Genomic DNA, 15299 nt, shown 5'->3' with positions numbered 1-15299 from the left:
AGCCACCCAGGCGCCCCACATTTACAACTTTAAATGCATCCATTTCCCAAGGGCTGGTGGCTTATGCAAGGCACCCCGATTCTAGCTGAGTGGCCTCCAGTACTTAACCCCCAAGCCTCCATTTATTTGGAGGTAAAACAAAGAATGAACATAAAACTTCCTCACAAGCTTTTGAGAATTGAATGCATGATGGTTTCCGATATACGGTTGCTAGGGTAGTGACTCAACAAACGTCCGCCCCATCTCCTTGCTCACCTTGTCTGGAGGACAGAACCAGCGTCTGACCATTCCGGAGCACACACCTGCGCCGTGTTCCTGGAGCTGGCCCTGGACGGCCAGCCGTCTGTCTGTCTCCGTAGCAGGCTGGTGAAAACTCACCACTAGGTGGCAGGGCAAGACGCCTTTGATGGCTTTCGTTCTTCCGACAATGTAATTGATTCGTAATAATGTGAGGTATTTTACCCTTACCAGGCTAGAAAGAAAATAAATGAAATGTGTGAAGTCCACAGTCACAGTGCTCTGTCTAAACAGCTCTAGTCTGGTGATTGGTGTTGGCACCCTGAGCAAACATGTAATCCTCTGAGCCTCTTTTTGGACAAGTGTAAAACGAGTTAATCTTCACCTTTGGCAGAAACGATTTTCTTTCGGCAAACCCACTGCATCGTCTTCCTAGGCACACAATGTCTCAGGACCACTGCTAGCTGCCCCATACTTTGCATAACTGTACCCAAAGCAGGTATGTCCTGTCTAATGAGGAGGGGGTCAGAAAAGCCCCTCTTCTTCCAAACTTCCCACCAAATCTCCCGTAGTCAGTTCTGACAGGCAACGTGGTACCTACTTTTCACAGGTAACATGCATTGTAAATGAGGCTTTTCTGGAAACCGATGCTTTAATAAGGAGATGATTGCACTGGCAGCAACCTTCGGCAGGGCTGGAAAGGGCTGAGAGTCTCCCAGCATTTTCCCAGTCATCTATGTCTGGCCCTGGGTATTCTCGGAGAGGCCACTTTTTCTTGGGAAGGCAAGTGACAAGTAGTAGTCTTTGTGAGTGAAGTCTGGATGGGCTCACCTGCCACCTATTGGTGAGAATGCTCACCCCCCCAAAGTCCCTTACTTGTTAAACCAAAGACTCCCATCCCATTTAGATGCCCCAGCACTGTCCGGGAATCTCAAAAGTTTTCCCCCTGAAAAGCAAAATACATCAACCTTTGAGAATTAAAGTAATAAAAATCAACTTAATTGATTTTCTGTCCACATGGAATTCACGAATAAAGATTTTGTAATGAAGTTGTTACTGTACACATAGTTAGCTTACTGTGTCCTATGCTCTGATGTTTCCATTAATGATTTTGACTAATAGTTTCACCCATCTGGGATGGTTCTGGTCATTTTAATGAAATCTTTTGAAGTTATTCCAAGTGGATCAATATTGATCACGACGGAAAACATCAGTTTTTTGTAAAGTGTAGACATTTCTCCCTACCTGAAACACAACAAAAAGTTACCTTATGTTCTTGAATAAAACTAAACACAAGGTGGATTTTAATTGCAATGTAAATTCCTATGTGTCTATTCTGGAGTCTCTGAATAGAAGTTCAACAACCAGCATTTCAGACTGCCGGGGAATGAAGAGCAAATTCTTTTTTTAAAAAAAATATTTTATTTATTTATTTGAGAGAGAGAGAGAAAGCACGAGCAGGGGCAGAGGGTGGGGCTCGATCCCAGAACACTGGGATCATGACCTGAGCCGAAGGCAGATGCTTAACCCAGGAGCCCCAAGAGCAAATTTTTTTTTTTTTTTTTAAGATTTTATTTATTTATTTGACAGAGAGACACAACGAGAGAGGGAACACAAGTAGGGAGAGTGGGAGAGGGAGAAGCAGGCTTCCCGTGGAGCAGGGAGCCCGATGCGGGGCTTGATTCCAGGACCCTGGGATCATGACCTGAGCCAAAGGCAGACGCTTAACGACTGAGCCACCCAGGTGCCCCAAGAGCAAATTCATAATAGCAACTCCGAAACAACAAATAATGGCTCAGAATGAATGAAAAGGACGACAGGATCGTTGTTTTTTTTTTCAGCATTTATTTTGAATTTTCATTTTTGGATAACCAAGCAGCTCTGTAAGGAGAATGCACAGAAGAGTCATTCTGGCACTTTTGGGTAGTACATACGATTTCTGTAATAGTCACATTCACTTGCTCAGTCCATACTCCATGTCTGGGTGAGCAAGATCAGCCCATAGGATTCCCGAGTTAATACATAACCGTATATACAGACAGCCAATGAAACCATAATGGTGGCTAGTGGCCGAAGGGATAGAGGAGGGAAGGCGATCTCTAAAGTGTCCTCTAGTCTACCTTAGCTCAACAGAATCCACGTCACACATGGGAACTAGAGAGAACACTGCGTTGAAATGAGAATTGGGAGCACAAACGGGCACTTGGCAGCATGCAGTTTAAAGAAAAGGGGTATCACTTAATAACTTTATAAAATCCAGGCAGTTCAATTAAAGGAGTTAAGAAAGAAAAGAAGAAGAAGAAGGAAGAAGGAAGAAGGAAGAAGGAAGAAGAAGAGAAGAAGGAAGAAGGAAGAAGGAAGAAGGAAGAAGGAAGAAGAAGAAGAAGAAGGAGAAGAAGAAGGAGGAGGAGGAGGAGAGGAAGAAGAAAGGTGAGGGACTGTTGTTGTCGCTGTAAAAAAGGCACTTGGAGTTAATGGGACCAGAATTGAAGGGCTCTCAGCTGACAAAAACTTCAGTACGATTTCATTTAAAAGGCTTGGATGTTAAGAGGTGACACACTCGGGAGTTCCCGGAAGGAGACACCGAAATAAACCACCGAGAAGCAGAACAGATGAAAAAGAAAGAAGGAAATCTTTACAACCAAATTGTGTGTGTGTGTGTTGTTGTTGTTTTTTTAAAAAGCAAACCCGAAACAAAACCTAACCAACGCAAAAAACCTAAGCAAAGTGAGAGCACAAAGCAGCGATGCATAGCTTTCCTTTGAGATAATGCATACCTCGAGACACTAAGTGCTAAGCTAATTTTGCAATAATAACTTCACAGGTGCATTATCGTGATAAAATGGATTCAAGCAATGTGACAAGAGTTTCATCTGTTCCCAGAATCTGAGGGAGAACTGAGGTGATCAGCAGAACCTTAGCAACATCACTTGTGGTTTGTCAGTGTCCGAGACCCAGAGTGACGTCCGGACACTACGTTCAGCCATCTCCCTGGAGGCGAGGCATCCGGGAACATCATCCTTCATTCTGTCATAACTTTGATTCTTTTCTGACATTTACACAGTGAACCGTGACGCAGCAAGAGTCTGCTCCCACGGACGCTGCTGTTCAGTGTTTTCCCCGAACAGGTAAACTGCTTCCGGAAGAAAGGATTTTTGGCAACTGCATTATATTCCACGGCCGGGTGGCTCTGTGATCGCTCATTTAATGTTAAACGCCATCAGGGGTCTCTCCTCCCGTTTCTGCCAGGGGCTCTTCTTGTCTTCTCCTTGGTCCTCCTCATCTTCCTCTTCGTCGTCCTCCTGAGCAGATCTTCTCTGTTCGGGGCTGGCGAGCGGCTCCGGAGGCACGTCCGAAGTTCGTTTGGTTGTCTCCTCCTGCAGGCTGGGCAGCTGGCCACCACTCCTCCGGCCGGAGCCATCCAGCAAGCACCGCAGTGCGCTGTCCTCGGGGGTGCACACGGTGGTGCCGCCCTCGCTGCCGCTTTGGTCCATGTCGTCCAGGTACACGAGCTGCGTGTAGGAGGCGCTGTCCGCCGCCCTCGGCTCTTTCTGCGGATGCTCCTGGACAGCCGGGTGGCTCTGCGCAAGGGACAAGGGGTCTCCTCTTCCCTTCCGGGCAGATTTTGGTTCATTCATATCCACGCCAGAATCCAAGCTGGCGTCGTTACTTCCATTCCTCCCGGCTCTTTGGAGATCAATGTACGAATGTCTAACGTGCGCGTTGGACCTGCCGTCCAGGGAGACGAACCACGCCCGGGGGTGTGGGAGCGGCTTCCCACCCCCGAGTTCCATCAGCGCCTTTTCGGTCAGGAGCTGGACCTCGCTGTTCATCTGAGCCAAGGCTGCATCGTTCAGGGATGCCGGGATGGAGAGAGACTCTGACATGGACGCACCTTGCGGCGTCCACTCCCGGGCGCCCGCGTCCTGCAAGTGCTGCTGGGAGGTTGCCTGGCACGACAGGGGCTGTGCTTGGATCTGGGAGGAGGGGTGCGGGAAGATCCCTGCATGGGGACTGGAGAGCTCCGCCTGCAGTCTTCCGATCTCCAGCTGCTGGTCGGCTGGAACAACCAGGGGCTGGCCCACGTAGGAGTGGTCCCCCGGGAGTTTCATATAATGAGCGGGGATGACCAAGGCAGGTAATACCTTTCTGTAAACGCTGTCATTGACCTGGTCCACGGAACTACAGCAGATCAACTGGCCGGGCCGCGGAAAGGATGTGGGTCTCTCCAGGTGGTCTACTGACCGCGACATCATATACTCCGTAGGCCGGCGGTCTAGCAGCTGGTCCTTTTCGGAAGATGAGGGCGCGGGGTACATGTGTTCCTGAATGGTGAGCTTGCTTCCTGTGGGGATATGGTTCACAGAGGCCTGACCGTCTCTGTCTTGCTTTTCAAACAAAGGCTGGGACAGCATGGCATTGCAGCTCCTCCTATACTCGCTGTTGCCTGGGGACTCACAGCCTTCTCTTTCCAGAGGTTTCCTGGACTTTAAGGGGAAAATCTCCACAGACTTGTGATACTCTTTTCCCAATGTCCCACTTGGTGTCAGGTTATCAAAGGAGATTTGGCTTTTATCCTCTTCTTTGTGAGAGAGAAGTTCCTCCCGAGAGCTGAATTCCTGCGAGGTACTGTAGGAGAGCTTTAGCATGGGGGTGTGCATGTCCACTTCTCCGTTGGAAGACATCATTTCTAAATGGACTCCGCTCATCAGCTCCTTGGGCCCTGGGGCGTCCGGGCGGCCGTGGCTGGTGACAGAGAGGGGGCCGGGGAATTCTGACTCCCGACGAGAAAAGAGCAAGTTGATGTGAGACATGGAAGTTGACTGATCCCGTTTGGAACTCTCCAGGGCTGCCGGGAGTTGCAGTTTTCTATGGTGCTGACGAGGTTTCAAGCATTTCCGCCTATGATCAAAGATAAAATCCAAACCCAGAGGTTAAAGCTTCTCGTAGCAGTGAGGTTCCCCGCGAAATCCCAATTCTCCATTTCCACAGGAAGAAACAAGACAACTAACCAGCAGCCAGAAGCCTTCTCACCCCACACCCTCAGCCTTATTTTGATTCAGAACAGCACAATCTGCAGATTTCACCTGCAGGCTTTTATACGTTCAACCAAGTTATTCATTCAAGAGAAGTCCCCCAAGAGTCGACAACAAACATTCTCACAAAATGGAATAGCCAAGGCATCAAAATAAGAATTTTAGTTCTGCTTTGTCCTTGAGAATATCATCTCTTAATCAGGGGTTAGGAATATCCTGAACGAATCATGACAACTGTCAAACTTAAAAAAAATAAAATAAAATAAAACAACTCCCCTTCTGAGCAAACTTATAAACAGCATGCCCCCCACATCATGTTCATTTGTTCACAACTTTAAGGACAAATGTTCAGTTCTTCAGTATTTTTTTCATGAGGAAAAAAAAAAGGACCTTGATTCAGAAAAAGAAAAAAAAAAAGACCTCAAAATCAATGCTTGCCCAAGAAATTCCAAATTAAAAAAGATATTGCCAAAAAGGTAAAAACTTTACCTGCAATAATATAAAAGGAGACACAGCAGAACCAAAAGTATGAAAGCCATTCCTCCTAAAATGGCCAAAAGAAACACCGTGTGATACGTGGTTATGTCCTGTGTGACAACGGGACCTAGAAGGTCAGAAAAGGGCATTTTAGACTGGAGAACACCTTGAAAGGAGAAGAAGGACACACGGAACCGAGAGCCTATGTTTTCCTTACTCTTCCTGGCTGGGGCGTGCAGCAGGGGCCAGATGCAAACACCCTTAAATGATGCGCTTACAGATCACCGGAATTTCACTCAATGGAAAGGGATTACCACCACTGTCCCTGGAGCAGCTGTGGCCGGGAGTGGTCTGTATAGTCAAATGCTAAATGCAGGGTCAAGGGTCCCTCCTTAGCCCGGAAGACAGCCGCGTTCGGTAGCAGGCTCAGCATTCTAAAGACGTGATCTTTCAGTGAAAGCAAAAGGATGCGTGATGACATAATGAGTTGGGACGCTTACAGTCAGAGAGATGGCCTATCTGGGGATCTCATACTGCAGGAGGGAAAAAAAAAATCACAAGATTTTATTCTCACTTTCCCTGGACAATTATTACTGTGCGGAGGGCCCTTTGCCTCAATGAATCAGTTGAAAGATAGGAAATGAATCGGCTATGACTTAAAAAAAAAAAAAAAATCCACAGCTGGTTATGGGTTGTCAAGCGTTTCTAAAATGCCTTCCGTTTTTTTAAAAAATACAAATCTTCTTTTACGGTGCCTTTTCAAAATGGCTAACCTGATGCTGGCCACAGAACTCTTCAGAACTTACAGATAAGGTCCCAGAGATAAACATATTTTCTTCTTAATTTACGTTGTAAAGAATCCCAAGAGGGAGTTTAACTTACTCTTTATTGTTCAATAGTAGTAAGAATCCATCTTAATGGCACTGATGACAGATTGAAAGCGACAATGAAAACCTCCCCAAATTATAATATTGGGGGACACGCTGGTGTCCAGGCATCCCCGCAGTAAGCCAATAGATGGGAAGGAAGGAATGTGGTTTTTCATTATGTCCGATTGGCATGGTTATAATCACTGTGCACCAGGAACACCCATTTACTTATTGATTCTTGATATTTTAAGGGCTAGATTTCTTCAAAAAATCTTTGCAAGGAGACCCCTTAAGAGCTAGATAAACTCAAGGAGGTGTACTAGTTTTTGAAAATAGTGACATTATTTAAGTTCAAAAGGTATCACCATTCTCTCCCAAACATAATTCACTCCAAAGGGGTGAGTGGAGTTAATATGTACAAAAGTTGGAAAAATAATTGACAACTATACGCTGCTTTAATCATTCAGAGAAACAATTTTTTACCCAGAGACGACCCCCAGAGACATACATGGGTGATGCCTTTGGCGGGAGCCACCAAGAAAGCCAGGGGACACATAAAAATCAGTTCCAAGGAACTCAAGCTCAATCCTTTAAGTACTTAAAATGTTATTATCTTAACTTCTGCCAATGGAAATCTCTAGAAAATTCACAGCCGTACTTAAATTTTATAGATTTTTGTCTCTTCCTTCGCTGCTTGGAAAGGTTGGTGGGCCTACAGCAAGAAATTCTTTCTGCCCTTTTTACAGAATATCTATTATTCTGTGGCGTGATGGGCAAACTGAGAGCCACGGTGGTTGGAAATCTATCTCAAATGAAAGTTAACTGTAATGCATGGGCTTTGTAGCCTCTGCTTGGGGACTTAAGGTATTTATTTTCTTTCCTTCCTTCCTCTTAGTCATATTCTAGATATTTCAGATTTGGAGACTGGGGCATTTCTGTACCTGGCTCACACCTCTAATGCTATAAGAGCACCATCACAAAGGGAAACACAGACTCTCAAGACACAGATGTGAAATGTACATTTTCTCAGGATGGGAACAGAAAGTGAACGGGACCGATGTCTGAACACCTCCATCAAGTTAGTTACTTTGGGAGTGTGAGTGTTCATTCCAGTGATAATTCCACTGCTAAAATATTTTGGACTCCTTCATGACGAGAGACAGCTTTTAATCATAGCACATTTTGACCTAGCTCAATTACCTACTTTATTCACCAGATTTGGCTGTGCATGACTCTTAGATATGTCTAAGAAAAATCAAAGGGACCCTCTGAGCATAAAGATCTGCCACCAATGAAATGTTTCACTAAGGAAGGCAGTCTAAGTGATACAGATTCTAAAGGCATTTTGAGGAACAGAAGCCATCATTGGAAAGAATTCTCTGAAGATGATTATTTCAAGAAACAATTCTGGAATATTCATTGGGATAACTTAGGGCATATAGGTAAAAAAAAATTTTTTTAGTCACGCTTTAAAAAATATGAATTAATTTGCATATGCTAAATAGAGATGACTATTGTTCTAGACACAAAGCAACTGGTCTGTTTTTAAGCCTTTAGGAAATGCCAAATCAAGCTTTTTGCCCCAAGAAGGCTCCAATGGGGATTGTCTGCTAGCGGCTCTGAGGAGTGCCCTTCCCCCATATTTCTCTTACTACAGGCCACAGCTGTTTCTGGAATTAGGGAGGAGGTCTGAACTGCCTCTATGGGCTTTAGATTAGGAATTCCCTATGGCAGCTGTCTGAGAAAAACAGAGACAAGAGACAGGAGTATGTTCTGTGTATTATTCTTATCCTAAATGGGAGAGTCACAACCAGAACTCCCCCAACCCCCACAAAATACCTTCGTTTCGTCATTTGATTTTCAGACTTTCAACCGTTTTTTTAAAAGTCATCTCTCCACCCAATGTAGGGCTCGAACTCATGATCCTGAGATCAAGAGTCACAGGCTCCACTGACTGAGCCAACCAGGTGCCCTTCTCCATCGTTTCTGAGTAAGATGTGATCTCCCTGCTAAAGTAATTTTCAAAAGCATACTTAGCTTGAACCCTCAAAGAAATCACTGCCCACCATCGCGGGTGTTGGCTTCGTGTTACCTGGGTTGGGAGGAGACATGGCCGCCACCCAGTACCCCAACTGAGGGGCAATGTACGTCCACGTCCGCTGGCTACCTTCCTGGTGCACAAGGCCTAGACCGCTCTTCAGCCACGTTCCTGTGGGATGCAGAAAACACTTCAGCTAAACGCATGCTAAACTCCTATTTCAGGCTTACACATAATCACACCAGTCACCTTAAATGTCATGTTTGTGACCCATCATGTAGCCAACATGGTCCAAATGTCATGTAGGGATGGCATAAGCTTTCCGTGGATTCTTTTCAGCTTCTTTCAGGGAAGATGGATACTTTAGTTTTTCCTTGCCTTTCTGATTAAATATTACTTTCAACCACTTTCTCAAACATCTTTGTTTTCAAACACAGATAATTCTACCAGAAAGCTTCGGAGGTTAGTAGAATAAAGGTTGAAAGACAAGGGTTGGTGGGAGTGGAAAAAAAAAGGGGCGGGGAATCCAGTATTGTTTATACTCTTCATTCTCAAGAAAATAAGCAAATTTCCTGTCCAAAATTACACACTGGTTACATCGGAATTACTTATGGAAGTTTAAAAAAATAGAGTTTTCTTGGTCTCATTTTTGCAAATTCTAACCCAGTAAACCTGATTTAGACGTGCGTATATTATTTTATTTTTTTAAAAAGATTTATTTATTTATTTATTTTAAGAGACAGAGCGTGTACATACGCGGGGGTGGGGGGAAAGAGGGAGAGAACCCCAAGCAGACTCCCCACCGTGTGTGGAGCCCAATGCAGGGCTCGATCTCACCACCCTGAGATCATGACCTGAGTCAAAACCAAGAGTCGGACACTCAACCGACTGAGCCACCCAGGCACCCCGTAGGTGAGTATTTTAAAAAGCTTCCAGCTGATTCTGGTGCTGGGAAACACTGGATATGTCCACATCTGTGCTTTCAGTTATTAATTAGTATTTAACATTAATGAGCACCTACTATGTACAGGCCGGTCACAGCAGACGTATTTTATATGCATTGTCTATAATCTCACAGCAACTCTATAGAATAAGACTTACTTTCTCTTTTTGGATGAGGACACTGGAGACTGGGGAGATATAGACCTCTTCTAAGACCCTCAGGGGTACAGAGCAGAGCAGAAGCTGACCCACGTCTGTCTGTCCATCCTCGGGGCCAGGGCTAGTTCTTCTGATCTACCCTGCTGCATTTCCTATAAACCTTCCCAACATTTGGTGACTTTTGCACTTTTTAATTTTTCGAGACACAGACCCAATGCCCAAGGTCGTTGGGCTGTAACTCACTGGTGGAGAACCTTGCTTTGAGGCCCATGATGGTGGCGGGCAGCAGAAGGCAAGGGAGAGTACTGGTCAGGCCCTCCAGCCGTCCCCACACACCCACCCCAGCCTACCAATGTGGAGGCCAGGCCTTACTTAGCTGGGCTTCTGCCCTGCCTCAATGCCCAGGGTGCTCCACCATTGAGCCTGCTCCAGCGATGTCCCACTACCTGAAATGGCCATGTGTGCAACTGTGTCCCCTCGAGGCCTAAATGCACCAAATGTGCACCAACCATTCTTCCCTCCGGTCCTTGCCTTTCCTATGCACACACATCCCTGAGGTGGCAACAGGGACTGTTCTCCCTGGAAGAAAGAAACAATACTTGGTGCTGCTTCTAGGTCCTGTCGGTTGCCATAGCAACATTCAAATGCAGTGGGTGGAAAGGTACCCCTGGCAAAGCCCCCAGTCTTGCTCACCAACTCCTCTGCTCAGACAGCAGTTAAACAAAGGAGGAAGGTGGGAGAGGCTAGGCGTCAGCAAGCGCCGTGCATCGTCGGACCTTCCCATGCAACAGGTTGAGTCGCGGCGGGAGAGGATTTCTATTCATGTTAGACAAGAATACAAACTGGAAAGTTTCTCAAATCAGTAGGAGAACAAGGATGCCCGATTCAGATTCATTTGCTGAGGAACACCAACCCAGAGATGATTTAGCTACCCAGAGCATCACGTAGTTCTATGGAGTGTCAAGGAACAAAACCACAGCCCACAATGGCATCACTTAAGTTAAGGCCCCAAGTCCGTAAACCAAGACTTAGTACCTAACCTAACTGCAGTTTCAACGCTGCAGGTATGTAACCTTTAACCAGGCAACACAGAATTTCCTGGTAAATACTAGGGAATTTCCTGATAGACCCCTTCCACTCCCCTTAGGATGGAAACCTGGCCTCAACAGTGAATTCCTTGCGAATAAAGTCCTTCCTTCTTTTATTTATGCCCTCTCTCTGCCTTTAAAAACCTTTCTCTTGTTCAGCTCAGCGGAGCTCCTCCCCTCTACTTGCTACATGGGATACTGCCCAATTCATGAATCATTTAATAAAGCCAATCAGATCTTCAAATTTACTCCAATGAATTTTTTTAACAAGTGCTCCTGAGGAAATGGAAACGCGGGACCTTTGACACCTGCAGCTTAAGGTTTTCCATGTTTGGGAAGAAAGCTTCCCTGAAGGTAGGGAGCCGATTGTTGGCGACCGTTTCCAGTTTTCCACTTGGGGATCCCATGCTGTTCCGTGCCCGACTTCCACACCCCACCCCTCTCCCCCTGGTGCTCTCTGACACACAGGATCTCCACCTCGGCCAGGAGGTGGCGTGCACTCTTTGGTTTGCAGTTTTCCCCAGGCTGGATTCTTGAGTCAAGGCTCTGCATACGGGAGTGGATATCAGGTGAGGCTGAAGGGACCCAGACAGAAAGATCTGAAGCTCACGGGTCCCAACTGCTGCTCATTCAAACCTAACTTGACTGCTAAGTTGCCTCTGCCTTCTACAACATAAGCACATCAACTGGAAAAACACTTCTAAAATATCTCCCAGCTAACCTAGGGGCAAGCCTGGTGAATGGAGCGCGCCCCTCCCCCCCAACTCCCCAGCTAACAAGTTCCCCAGTCTGGTCTGGAGGGCCCCAGCTGGGCGGTGATGCTGGCAGGAGCCAGAAAGGCCAGTGACTGGAGAACACGCCACTGCTTTGCACACCTGTTCTGGGAGTGCAGGGAAGACGGAGAAAGCTTCCGGATGATGTAAGTTTTGAAGAACCGGCAGCACTGTCAGCTGGGGGTGGGGGGTGGGGTAGGGAAGACACCAAGAGGAAGAGGAGAAGGAAGCAGTGTGCAGGAAGGCAAGGAAAGTGTAGCTTGGAAGATGCCCGGGGATGGGATGGAGGCAGGGTGGGGCGGGAGGGACGGGCTGGAAAGTTTACTGTCTGCGTGGGGAAGAGGCTGGGAAGGGCTTCCAATGCCATTAAAAATGGTATGGAGGTTCCTCAAAAAGTTAAAAATAGAACTACTCTATGATCCAGTAATTGCACTACTGGGTATTTACCCCCACAATAGGAAAACACTAATTCAAAGGGATACATGCACCCCTGTTTATTGCAGCATTATTTACAATAGCCAAATCATGGAAACAGCCCAAATGTCCATCGATAGATGAATGGATAAAGCAGATGTGGTGTACATACAACCGAATATCACTCAGCCACAAGAGGAATGAAATCTTGCCATTTACAACAACATGGATGGAGCTAGAGAGTATGATGCTAAGCGAAATAGGTCAGTCAGAGAAAGACACATTCCATATGACTTCACTCCTGTGTGGAATTTAAGAAACAAAACAAACGAGCAAAGAAGAAAGAAAGAAGAGAGACACAAACCAAGAAAGAGACTCTTAACTATAGAGAACACAATGCTGGTCACTGGGCGGGGGGGCATGGGGAGAGGGGTGAGACAGGTGAAGGGAATGAAGATCACACTTCTCACAATGACCACCGAGTGTTGTATGTAAGTGCTGAATCACTATACTGTACACCCGAAACTAAGGTAACAAATGGAAGGCCACTGAGCCCCGTAGGTGGAGGCAGGGGGGTTCTCAGAGCTCTTCTCCCCACCTGCCCCTCTAGCACCCTGCCCCCGCCAGACCCTGCGCTCCTCAAACATCAGCTCACACAGTGTACAGCTGACGTAAGTCCGCGGCTTTGCCACCATTGCTGCTCTAATCTCCCATCGTTTTTCTCTCTTCCAGAAACCTCCCCATCTTTCAAGATGCCAGTCGCATCACGTGCTTAGCTTGAGTGCCTCCAGAACTCAAGGATCTTCCCACGTCTCAGCACTCCTGGGGCATGTGTCAATGCATCACTTTTCCAAAATATACGTTGCTTCCATTGCTAACCCCTTGGCCCACGTCTTGCCTCCTCTCTCCGACTGCAGGCTCCGTGAGTTGGGGCCCGGGTCCAATATTCCTTTGTCTTCTTCCCGGCACCAAGAAATATCCTTGGCGTAGGAGCTCAATAGTACTCAAGAATGAGAGAAGGCTCGATGTGCACCCCAAAAACTATCAGATGACCTCCTGTGAAAAGCTGGGTGTGCCTGTCAGGAAAGACATCCTTCCAGAAGTGTGGTTAAAATTCAAACTGAAGGGAACAAAGCCAGCTGGGAAAGAGGGATTTATTTTGGCCTAGGTTTTCTGCAAAGCGCACACGTCTTCAGTGAATAAAGGGGGACACTATCTCGGGATTCAACAGTCATGCTGTTACTGGCAAACGCCATTTCCAAGCTTTCCGTGTTTTGTGGGAAGAAATGAGCTACGGGGAATACGAGAATTAATGAATTGTGTGCTAGAACATATGCTTCTCGTTAGTGAGATCCTCATGCCGCGGATGAGGGCGACTCCCCCGCCTGAGGAGCCAGCACACATTAAGAGATTCCTGTGCTCCCCGTTAGGCAACGGGTGCCACGAAGCTTCGCTGGTGATCCCGGCCAGCAGAGCACACACACCTCTGGGAAGTCTCTTCTGTGCAGTAAGGGCTATATGAGCACAGTACCTGCGACTGGTCTGCCACGAGTGGGGGTCCCTTTCATGCAGGGGAAGGGGGGGCGCCTCAGGCACCGCTCAGACAGAACCGGGAGGGCCCTGGGTTGCTCCTGCTGTGTGGACAGACGAAATCTCCAGCTGCTCGTTCTCCTCCCCTCTGCCCACCTGCCTCCTGGACAGGGCAGCCGCCGCACACTCCCTGGTCAGTACACCTGTGTGACGGGCTGTCCCCGCGAAGCTGCTCTCCTCTGTGGTCCAGATATGGAGAAGCCCCTCATGTCTTTTTTTTTTTTTTTAATTTATTTATTTGACAGAGAAACAGAGACACAGCGAGAGAGGGAACACAAGCAGGGGGAGTGGGAGAGGGAGAAGCAGGCTTCCCACGGAGCAGGGAGCCCACTGCGGGGCTCAATCCCAGGACCCCGGGATCATGACCTGAGCCGAAGGCAGACGCTTCACTGACTGAGCCCCGTGTGTGCCCTGAAGCCCCTCATGTCCTAAAAGCAGCCCAGCACAGCTGCTTCCTTAGACCCACTTGATGCCTATGGTTCTCATTCTCCTTGCTCTGGACTCGTCCTTCCGGCCTCTTGCCATCACTTCCTGTGGAGGGCCTGCTAGACTAGTAAGGCAGCTGCTGGGGCATGCAGACTGTCGAGGGGGGCACCTCGTGAAGGTGTGAAGGTGTGCAGGCGGGCCTGCCCTGAGCAGCTGAGCAGCTGTTACGGAGGTCTGTTGGGAGTAGGCTGGTGGCTCTGTGTGTCTCTGCCCAAGGTCTGCAGCATGTCTGTTACTGGGGACTGAACGTGTGTGCAGGTTATATAGTGACTCCTCTGGCATCACCAAGGAAGAAATTCTGCATTACCGAAATGTCTGGATCAGTAGCTTTCCAATAGTTTCCTAAAACATTTGAAATTCTCTCCCTTGGGTGAAATCTTTTTTTTTTTTTTTAAGATTTTATTTATTTATTTGACAGAGGGAGACACAGCGAGAGAGGGAACACAAGCAGGGGGAGTGGGAGAGGGAGAAGCAGGCTTCCTGTGGAGCAGGGAGCCCGATGTGGGGCTCGATCCCAGGACCTGGGATCATGACCTGAGCCAAAGGCAGACGCCTAACGACTGAGCCACCCAGGCACCCCTCCCTTGGATGAAATCTTAAACAGAAATTCATATATAAAAAAAGATGTAGGATAAGCTTCTCTACGTGAAGGTGAAGAGAACACCCCTCTTCCCCCTAACCTGCCCACCACGGCAGCCCCAGGACATCTCCTCAACAAGGCTTGGAAGCTCTTCTTCTATACAGCTTGCGTTTTATTTGCCAAAACGTGAAATGGAAGTTCTAACAAAAATTTTAAAAAGTGTCATTTACTGCTGCCTTATAAAATTGAATATAGTTTGGATTTTTCAGGATAACTCAGGGCCATGATCATAATCAACTACAATGCTAGGTTCTAAAATATTGATGCCCTTAGGTCCCTACTAAGGAATGGAAGTGTTTGCTCCTACATTTGCTATACCCTCCCATACCCTTGCTCCTTCCCTCCCTCTCTCCCCTGCTTCCTTCTTCCCTCCCTTCTATGGTGCTGCCAGTGTTCCTGTTACCAGCTCTGCTCCCTCACTCCCTACCCGCCCCCTGCCCCCGGCACTGCAGTCTGCCACCAGGAGCTAGATGACCCACCTTCTTAAAACTGTGTCCGAGTAATGTCCACAGGCAGTGTGAGGGACTGGGGAACAAAACCAGTTATCCAA

At 47.3% G+C, this 15299-nt stretch overlaps 1 protein-coding gene across 1 annotated transcript in view; it reads right to left on the bottom strand.

Moving 5' to 3' along the window:
• Window positions 1-2082: 2082 nt before the first annotated feature.
• The window catches only part of FAM171A1 (family with sequence similarity 171 member A1), a 123470-nt gene continuing 110253 nt past the window's right edge, over window positions 2083-15299 (bottom strand). Inside the window, exons 6-8 of the mRNA XM_028114199.2 lie at window positions 8712-8828; window positions 5763-5877; window positions 2083-5139 (exon numbers count right to left, since the gene is read on the bottom strand). Of these exons, the coding sequence (XP_027970000.1) occupies window positions 3438-5139; window positions 5763-5877; window positions 8712-8828 (1934 nt within the window). The 3' untranslated portion in view covers window positions 2083-3437. The remainder of the gene's footprint in view (window positions 5140-5762; window positions 5878-8711; window positions 8829-15299) is intronic.

This window comes from Eumetopias jubatus, unplaced genomic scaffold (genome assembly GCF_037043125.1).
Source record: "Eumetopias jubatus isolate StellerSeaLion01/CBP00866 unplaced genomic scaffold, mEumJub1_p1.0 scaffold_8, whole genome shotgun sequence".
Lineage (NCBI taxonomy): Eukaryota > Metazoa > Chordata > Mammalia > Carnivora > Otariidae > Eumetopias > Eumetopias jubatus.
The sequence above is the reverse complement of the archived record's forward strand: the minus strand, read 5'-3'. Positions and strand labels throughout refer to the sequence as shown.